The sequence below is a fragment of the Trachypithecus francoisi genome, unplaced genomic scaffold (genome assembly GCF_009764315.1).
Source record: "Trachypithecus francoisi isolate TF-2019V2 unplaced genomic scaffold, Tfra_2.0 Lachesis_group9, whole genome shotgun sequence".
In the NCBI taxonomy this organism is placed as follows: Eukaryota; Metazoa; Chordata; class Mammalia; order Primates; family Cercopithecidae; genus Trachypithecus; species Trachypithecus francoisi.
In genome coordinates, this window is record NW_022681474.1 from 55178102 (window position 1) to 55188583 (window position 10482).

A 10482-nucleotide genomic window follows, 5' to 3' on the forward strand; every position below is an offset into this window, starting at 1 on the left:
CTTCATCTCGAAATGAAATGAAATGAAAAATGATCAAATGAAATGATGAAATGAAATAATGAAATGAATAATGAAATGCTGGGTACAGTGGCACACTCTAGCCTAGGCAATAGAACAAGTCTCCATCTCGAAATGAAATGAAAAACGAAATGGTGAAATGAATAATGAAATGAAATGAAAAACTGAAATAGATGAAATGAAATAATGAAATGCTGGGTGCAGTGGTGCACTCCAGCCTGGGCGATAAGAGTGAGTCTCTGTCTCGAAATGAAATGCAATGGGATGAAATGAAATGAAGAAGTGAAATAATGAATAATGAAATGCCGGGTGAAATGAAATGAAGAAATAATGAAATGAAATGAATAATGAAATGCTGGGTGTGGTACTGCACTCCAGCCTGGGTGATAGACTCCATTTTGAAATGAAATGAAAGAAATGACACGATGAAGTAAATATGAAATGAAATATGAAATGCCGGGTGTTGGTGGTTCATGCTTATAATCCTAGCACTTTGGGAGGCCGAGGCGGGCAGATCACCTGACGTCAGGAGTTCAAGATCAGCCTGGCCAACATGGTGAAACCCCGTCTCTACTAAAATACAAAAATGAGCCTGGCATGATGGCAAGTGCCTGTAATCCCAGCTAGTTGGGAGGCTGAGAGAGGAGAATTGCTTGTACCCAGGAGGTAGAGGGTGCAGTGAGCAGAGATCACGCCACTGCACTCCAGCCTGGGCGATAGAACAAGTCTCCATCTCGAAATGACATGATGAAATGAAATAATGAAATTAATAATGAAATGTGGGTGGCACACTCCAGCCTGGGTGATAGAGCAAGTCTCTGTCATGAAATGAAATGAGAAATGAAATATGAAATGAATAATGAAATGCTGGGTGTACTCCAGCCTGGGCGATAGAGCAAGTCTACATCATGAAATTGAAAAATGAAATAGATGAAATGAAAAGATGAAATAATAAAATGAATAATGAAATGCCAGGTGTGGTGGTGCACTCCAGACTGGGCGATAGAGCAAGTCTCTGTCTTGAAATGAGATGAAATGAAGTGATAAATGAAATGATGAAATGAAATACAAAATGCCAGGTGAAATGAAATGAAATGAATAATGAAATGCCAGGTGTGGTGGCGCATTCCAGAGATGAAGAGCGAGTCTTCATCTCAAAATGAAACTAAATGAAATGATAAAATGAGTAATGAAATGCTGGGTGAAATGAAATGAATAATGAAATGCCAGATGCAGTGGCACACTCCTCCCTGGGTAATAGAGCGAGTCTCTGTCTCGAAATGAAATGACGTGATATGACATGGCATGAGGAAATGAAATAAATGCCAGGTGTGGTGGTGCACGCCCAACTTGGGCGATAGTGAGTCTTCATCTCTAAGTGAAATGAAATGATGAAATGAATAATGAAATGCCAGGTGCGGTGGTACACTTCAGCTTGAGCAGTAGAGCAAGTCTGTGTCTCGAAATGAATTGAAATGAAATAAATGAATAATGAAATGCCGGGTATGGTGGTGCACTCCAGCCTGGGCGATTGAGCGAGTTTCCATCTCGAAATGAAATGAAGTGAAGAAATGAAATAATGAAATGAATAATGAAATACCAGGTGTGGTGGCACACTCCAGCCTGAGTGATAGAGTGAGTCTCCATCTTGAAATGAAATAATGAAATGAAATATGAAATGCTGGGTGTGGTGGCTCACATCTGTAATCCTAGCACTTTGGGAGGCTGAGGCGGGTGGATCACCTGAGGTCAGGAGTTCAAGACCAACCTGGACAACATGACGAAACCCCATCTCTACTAAAATACAAAAATTGGCCGGGCATGATGGTGGGTGCCTGTACTCCCAGCTACTTGGGAGGCTGAGAGAGGAGAGTCACTTGAACCCAGGGAGACGGTGGTTGCCGTGAGCCGAGATTGCGCCACTGCACTCCAACCTGGGCAGCTGAGCAAGACTCCGTCTCGGAAAAAAAAAATAAAAATAAAGGAATAAAATAAATAAATAAATAAGCCTGTTTGATCTGACAGCTGCTAGTTTTTTCCTCCTGATCTTTCTCCTAAAATAGCTCTGTACCTACTGTGTTGAGCCTTTTTTTTTTTTTTTTTTTTTTTTTGACAAGGTCTCAGACTAGAGTACAGTGGTGTGATCATGGCCCACTGCTACCTCTGCCTCCTGGGTTCAAGTGACGCTCCCATCTCAGCTTCCCAAGATGCTAGGACTACAGGCACACGCCACCATGCCTGGCAATTTTTTGTGTGTTTTTTTGTAGAGACGGAGTTTCACCATGGTGCCCAGGCTAGTCTCAAACTCCTGAGCTCAAGCAATCCACCGCCCCTTGGCCTCCCAAGTATTGGGATTAGAGATGTGAACCACTGTGCCCAGCCCCCTCTTTTTAAAAATGTCTGTATTTAAAGAGTACATTGGGAGTTGGAAATAGTTTAGGTCAGCAGGATTAGCCATTCCCTGAATGTAAACTTCTTCACTCGTGGTATACTTAGAGTGCCTAAGGTCATTTCCAAATCCATGAATCTGGAAGTTGAAGTTGTATTTGTATTCCCACCACACAAAATTTATGTATGTGCCCTGTCTTCTTGGGTCTGTTTTTAACCAGAAATTAATAAGACATTGATTTGCCTTGTTAGAGTGATTTCAGTGTTTCGAGTTATTAAAACAGGAAGTGTGAGCCCATGTTGGAATTCTGGATCAGCAGATTATTTACCTCTTCCACAATTGCAATGGAAATTGAAATCTATTTGTCACATGACACAGAATTAATGAGTATTCTTTTTTGCTTTTTCTCTTCTGAGCCAAGAGCTTTCTTTTCATAATTTATGTTGGAGGTGTTCCAGACTATGTTATGTTACTACTGCAAGAAGGTCCTTGCCATAGAAAGTTAGACTGTCATTTCTTTTGATAATATCAAATATTCAGCCTTTTCCTCTGTCTTAAGAATGCATATAATATGCCTTAAATTAGATGCTAACTCAGTACATTCTTACATTCAGGGCTGCCCTTAAGGAGATACCATAGTGGCTTCCCTTATGTAAGAAAATGGAGTGGAGGGGGTGAGCTGGAGCTTCTGTTGGGCTAGAAACACCCCCCACTCAACTCCAGCCATTTGCCACTCTGCATAGTGAGTGTACTTCATTTATTCAGAAGAAGCTGGGATCCCAGATTTTTATGTGAAATCTTCTGTTTTTAAAATATTTGATCTTTTTCCACATAATTTGGCCCAACAAAACTGTTGCTGGCTTGGTGCTGCCCTTGTGCTGCCAATTGAAGTTTAACATTTGCCTAACCCTGAAGACTTTCAAAGTGAAATTATTTTTAGGTTCTTAACAAGGTTTTTCTATGCCAAGGTAAAATTTTCAAGGGCATATGAGGTATTTACTGTCTCACTCAGAGTTCTGTTTAAGTGAGCACATGGGCATGCTTGTTGGAGAAAGTGTTGTGAGCTCTTATGGATAAAGTTTGAAATGCAACCTATTTTCAATAAAAAAAAAAAAGCCTCTCAGATATTTCAGGAAAACTTAGATTTTACAATCCTTTTAAGACTTAAGACTTTTAGGTCTGTGAAGTAAAAATGCTACCTGATATTTGTGGTGGATGAATTACTGAAAAACAGAATTCCTCAGCGAATCAGGTGTCTGATGAATAATAAACCAACCTAACCAAAAAAAGCTGCCTTTCAGAGGGAAGAATATAGAACGTGTAGTTAATTAAGCTATTTAAAACAGAAATGTTAGGCCTGGCACGGTGGCTCACGTCTGTAATCCCAGCACTTTGGGAGGCCAAGGTGGGCAGATCACGAGGTCGGGAGATCGAGACCATCCTGGCTAACACAGTGAAACCCCATCTCTACTGAAAATACAAAAAATTATCCGTGCGTGGTGGTGGGTACCTGTAGTCCCAGCTACTAGGGAGGCTGAGACAGGAGAATGGCATGAACCCAGCAGGCGAGGCTTGCAGTGAGCTGAGATCGCACCACTGCACTCTAGCCTGGGCAACAGAGCAAGACTCCATCTCAAAAAAAAAAGAAATGTTATGAAAAATTTGGAAATATTTGTCACTAGCTGTATGACCTTTTGAAAAAGGTCCACTTAATACTGTGCTCATCTATACAATTAGGGTATGATGATTATCAATTTACAGGATTGTGATGCATTTTAAATGAAACAAGTTCCATTAAGTGCTTATTGCTGAAGGTATAATTCAGTGAATGTTCGTTCCTTTTCTTAGAGCAGAATTTGGTATTTTATTTTCACCTAAGCCATTTTGGTTCAGTTCTTAACGTTTTATTTTTTTTTAAGTTGAATGGTGTTTAGTGTGCCCATGTTCATAATGGCATATTATTCACAAGAGCCATACAGGCTAGGTGTGGTGGCTCATGTCTGTAATCCCAGCACTTTGGGAGGTCAATGTGGGCAGATTGTTTGAGTCCAGGAGTGCAAGGGCAATATGGGGAAACCCTGTCTATACAAAATCTTAGCCGGACTTGGTGGTGGGCACCTGTAGTCTCAGTTACTGGGAAGGCTGAGATGGGAGAATCACCTGAGCCCAGGAGGTCAAGGCTGTAGTGAGCATTGATTGTGCCACTGCACTCTAGCCTGGGTGACAGAGTGAGACCCTGTGTCAAAAAAAAAAAAAAAAGATAGCCTCTAAGTGGCCAAGGCAAGCAGATGGGCAGATTGCTTGAGCCCAGGAGTTGGAGACTATCCTGGACAACATAGCTACTGAAAACACAAAAAAATGAGCTAAGCATGGTGGTACATGCTACTCCCGAGGCTGAGGTGGGAAGATCACTTGAGCTTGGGGAGATCAAGGCTGCATTGAGCCATGATCACACCATTGCACTCCAGCCTGGGTGACAGGAGCAAGACCCTGTCTCAAAAAAGAAAAATGTGGTATATACATAAAATAGAATATTATTCTGCCTTTAAAAAGAAGGAAATTCTGACAGATGGTAAGACAGATGAACACTGGGCACATTATGCTAAATAAGCCATCTACAAAAAAATACTGTGTGATTCTACTAATGTGAGGTACTTAGAATAGTCAGATTCATACAGATAAAAAGTAGAATGGAAGATGGCCGGGATGGGGTGTAGTTATTGTTAAATGGGCAAAGAGTTTCAGTTTTGTAAGATGAAAAGAGTCCTCTGAAGATAGATATTGGTACACGGAGCACCGTGGCTCACGCCTGTAGTCTCAACACTTTGGGAGGCTGAGGCGGGAGGATTACTTGAGCCCAAGAGTTTAAGACCAGCCTAGGTAACATAGGGAGACCTCATCTCTACAGAAAATAAAAAATTTATCCTGGCATGGGGGTGCATACTTGTAGTCCTACCTACTTAGGAGGCCGTTGTGGGAGGATCACTTGAGCTCAGAAGGTCTAGGCTGCAGTGAGCCTTTACCACACCACTGCACTCCAGCCTGGGCGACAGTGAGACCTTGTCTCAAAAGAAAAAATAAAGGAAAAGTAGATGTTGGTAGCACAGCGGTGTGAATGTACTTAATGCCTCCGAAATGTACACTTAAAAATGGTTAAAGTGGTAAATTTTATGTTACATGTATTGTACCATAATTCTTAAAAAGTTTTTTTAAAATTTTAAGACTGCTAAACAGTTCCCAACAGTGGTATTTAGTAGTCATGTTAGTATGTAGGTAATACTGTTCCTAGAGCAGGAGCCATCAACTCATGCTGGCCAGCTGCCTGTTTATTTGCTGTGTGAAGGCTAAGAATGTGTTTTACAGTTTTACATTTTTTAGTTAAATTTTAAATAGTTATATAAGTACCTACATAACAATAGCCTTTGACCCTCAAAGCCTAAAATGTTTACTATGTGGCCCTTCTAAGAAAGATATATGCTAATCTGTGCTTTAAAGTCATTGTCATTTGAATGCATTAGTTCTGCCACTCACCAGCCCTGTATCCCACAAACAAGGCACTTAAATATTCTGGGCCTCATTTTCTCATGTATAAAAGAAGTGGTGCTTGCCTATCACTTTGGAAGAACTACATAAGGATCCCAAAATACGGGAGGTAAAACTGAAACACAAGTCATATTTGCTTTGCTTTATAGAGATTGACCATTGGCCTTATTTGGTTACTCTGTTCAAAGCAAGTACCTTTGCTTATCAACCTCCTGTGCTTAGTTGTGTAGAGTTGTTTGAGTAAAGAAACCCTAAGAGACCCTTAAACTTGCAAACAGATCAACCAATTGGGAAACCCTGGAATTAATGGAAACAGTTACAATTAGAACTGGCTGGTATGTGGTAAACGGCCACCCTTGAGTGAAGATTAGCTATGTGTTAAGTACAAACACCAATGTTTAGTGTCTTCTTGTTGGAGATGATTTTTTTTTTCTCTTTGGCTTTTAAGAAGTAACTTCATTGATTTGAACTAAGTTTTTGATTCATTTGACAAGAAAATAGAAAGCTTTTGGGGGAGTAAATTATTTAATATGTTACTGGTGTCCCAAATCCTTTTTTTTTTTTTTTTTGGAGACAGTCTTCCTGTATTGCCCAGGCTAGAGGCTAGAGTCCAGTGATGCGATCTTTGCTCACCGCAACCTCCACCCACCAGGTTCAAGCGGTTCTTTTGCTTCAGCCTCCCACATAGCTGGGATTACTGGTGCCCGCCACCATGGCTGACTAATTTTTGTATACTTAATAGAGACGGGTTTTCACCATGTTGGCCAGGCTGGTCTTGAACTCCTAACCTCAAGTGATACGCCCACCTTGGCCTTCCAAAGTGCTGGGATACAGGCGTGAGCCACCATGCCAGGCCTTTTTAAAATTTTTCTTATTTTTATTGTTTGAGACCAGGTCTGGCTTTGTGCCCAGGCTGAAGTACAGTGGCACGATCTTGGCTCACTGCAACCTCCACCTCCTAGGCTCAAACAATCCTCTCACCTCAGCCTCCCAAATATCTGGGACTGCAGATGCATGCCACCACACCTAGCTAATTCTTTACATTTTTTGTAGAGCTGGGGTTTCACTATGTTGTCCACGCTGGTCTTGAACTCTTGGGCTCAAGCAGTCCGCCCACCTTGGCCTTCCAAAGTGCTGGGATTACAAGTGTGAGCCACTGCATCTGGCCCCCAAGTGTCTTAAAGCCTTATAGATTCCATTGTCACTATGTTACCCCTAGTGCATATGCCAAAGAGGATTCCCAGGGAAGCTTGTTATTTGATAGCTGAGAACTAATGTGAGAATCCTTCCATAATGGCCAAGTAGATACCATGTTCTTAGAATGCACAAAGCAAAGAACCGGCTAGAAGCAGTGGTTTTGCAGCTCTTTCCAAAGCCCATGGACTGACTTTACAGTCTTGTGGATTATTGACTATCGGTTCAGGGGAGTTAATCTGAAGTTGAATGTGTGGTTATAGGAAATAATGTCTGCAAAAATATTGTGTTTTCAACTACCGGCCCGTCATCATTTTTCCACTGACAAACAGTGGTGAGGGCACCTTGGCTATTGCTTGGTTTTATGTTCAGAATGGGGTTTTGAGTTACTACATTTTGGCTACCTGCTTGGAAGAATCCTTATTACACTCAAAATTAGATCTAATAACTGAGCCATAGCAATGCTGTTGCAGATACCTTTAGCATTTATTCTCCTGTGCCTCATAGTTAATAATTTCCACATTAGGAATTTGGTCTAATTATAGTTCACTTTCAGTTCTGCAGCTTTTTACTGATTTATTAGGCAGAGACATGAGGTTGATCCTTATTAAACTGAACAGATTATTTTGAGTGTACACTATTTTCCAATTATTACAATTTTTCAACCACACTGAATACAGTTAGAAGTTTAACTGCTCTGCCTATAGTCTGAATATGGTAAGTTCACAAAGAGATGATGTGAACGTCAAGAAGATACCTCACATTATACTTTTAGTGGCGTTTTTTGGGGCTTCCTAAAAATATTTTTGGTCCCCCTACACATGTTTGACAGCTGTTTTATAGATAATGTCTGCAGTTTCTGTTTGAGAGAGATAATTATGACACTTAGCATTGGAAAACTAAGAGCAGGTCAGCTATCAGAAGTCTTCAGACTGGAGAGATTCCTGGAGGGGGAGTGGCCCTTTAATCCATCAGCTGAAGCCATCTGGTAGGACACTCATTGCAGAAATGGTTCTGAAATGTTCTAACTCAGCAACATCACTGAATGTCACAGAATTGACAGACACAGAGCTAAAGGGCCTCTAGCCACCCCCACAACTCCTCTGTACCTTTGTCTCCCTAACACATGACTTGGAACAAATATACTCTAGGTACAGATATGGCTACCTGAAGGTTATGATCCCTACTCATGGAGCTGCATGAGGACATCACATTTTTTAAAAAGCTGCTTTGGGCACCCCCATTCCTGAGAAGTGTCATAGCTTGGTTTCCCTTTGCTATATAACGTTTGTAAGACTAACATTGAATACCATACACAGTTGGGGCATTTTCTATTCTGAGAAATTTATTTGTAGCTTCCTCTTATTTACACTTGGGGACTATTTTTAAGTAACTGATTGAAATATTTTTGTTTCTCCATTGCAAGTGAAATCCTTGTTGCTAATCTTTTGTCATATATAGAATTGTTCACTTGTTTTCAAGCAGGTAGTTTAATATCTGTAATTCTTGAATTCTTTTCAGCTAGCACAATGCTAGGTGTCCCTCACTGCTTGTTAATTGTGGGAGATTGATGCGTCAGTGTGCAATAGGGGGTGGTCACTAGCACCTAACTCAAAGTGTGATTATAGCTATCGTACCACTTTTTTTTTTTTTTTTTTTTTTTTGAGACAGGGTCTCACTCTGTCACCCAGGCTGGAGTGCAGTGGCATAATCTCAGCTTACTGCAGCCTGAACCTCCTGGGCTCAAGCAATCCTCCTACCTCAGCCTCCCAAAAAGCACATGCCACCCCACTGAGCTAATTTTTCTATTTTTTGCAGAGACAGGGTTTTGCCGTGTTGCCTAGGTTATTGTCAATTCCTGAGCTCAAGCCTGCCTCAGACTCCCAAAGTGCTGGGATTACAAGTGTGAGCCACAACGCCTGGCCATCATTAATCTTCAAGGTTAATATTTGGAGGATCCATCCAGAGTCCAAAGGTTGTTAATACGCTTTCCAAATAGGGTGCCACGTTGTTTACATTACAGTTTTAAATCCATTGACAGTGCTAGTGGAGTTCTAAATCATATTACTAGCAGGAAATGACTGTTGTAGTTGCAGCTCCAGTAATAAACTGCCATAGGAACAAGTTGGAAAGTAGGGGGGAAAAATGTGAACATGAAAATGTCAAGTCATATGTATTGTGTACACAAGTGGTATTACTTTAAAAACTTTATCTCCTTTTTGAGATGGAGTATTGATTTATTTAAAAAATGGTCTCTCCCCATTTCACAGTACTTTTTATTTTTTTTGACAGAGTCTCACTTCTCTCACCCTGTTGCCCAGGCTGGAGTGCAGTGGTATGATCTCGGCTCACTGCAACCTCAGCCTCCAAGTAACTGGGACTATAAGCACACATCACCACACCCAGCCAATTTTTTTGAATTTTTAATAGGGTTTCAGTATGTTGGCCAGGCTGCTTGAACTCCTGACCTCAAGTGATCCACCCGCCTTGGCCTCCTGAAGTGCTGGGATTACCTGAGCAACAGTGCCCAGCCCATTTCACAGCACTTTTTATTTAACCCTATCATGCTAGGGCACTATGCAATATATGGCTGTTTCATTTTCCTTTTGTCTCTTTTTCCCAGGTGGTCTTCGAGGGATAGCACGAGGTGGTCTGACAGGACTAACACTTACCAGCCTCTATGCACTATATAATAACTGGGAGCACATGAAAGGCTCTTTGCTCCAACAGTCACTCTGAAGATTTTGCCAACTCATGAATGGAGGACACTTAGTATCTAGATCATTTTATAAGACAGTCTGGAGTTATCCTCTCTCCTACCTACAATTAGTTTGAAAAATTGGAGATTTTGATTTGCTGTGATGAAAATCCTGGATGGTTGACCAAGACTGGCACTTGTTGCAGCCATTAGTGAGTTGAAGCCAAAGCCCTTTGGTGACTCACTGAGAACCATGGTTCTCTTCTCCTCTGGAGAAGATCTTGCACATATCTCTTCTCCTCCCCCATGAACTAGAAAACCACTTACTCCCAGAATTCAGGTTGTGCTTGTCAGTACTATATCACCAAGTCTGTTCATTTAATGATCCAAAACTGTAATATCGCACTGTGTTCCAAATAAAGGGTAAAAACAGAACTAAAGTTGTAACTCCAACACAGAAACATAGTGGTTGTCTCAATTTAAAAGTATCTACCTGGGTATAAAGTGAAAGGTAAACTCTCGGCATTTTCTGTCCCAATTAAGGCAAAACAACATCTTCATGTTTGTGTTGAAATGAGCTACTGGTGGCTGGGTGCAGTGGCTCACGCCTGTAATCCCAGTACTTTGGGAGGCCAAGGCA

At 41.2% G+C, this 10482-nt stretch overlaps 1 protein-coding gene across 1 annotated transcript in view; it reads left to right on the forward strand.

Annotated features, from left to right (window-relative positions):
* LOC117082060 (mitochondrial import inner membrane translocase subunit Tim23) overlaps nucleotides 1-10299 on the forward strand; it is a 34177-nt gene extending 23878 nt beyond the window's left edge. Inside the window, exon 7 of the mRNA XM_033208547.1 lies at nucleotides 9768-10299. Within this exon, the coding sequence (XP_033064438.1) occupies nucleotides 9768-9883 (116 nt within the window). The 3' untranslated portion in view covers nucleotides 9884-10299. The remainder of the gene's footprint in view (nucleotides 1-9767) is intronic.
* Nucleotides 10300-10482: the final 183 nt, after the last annotated feature.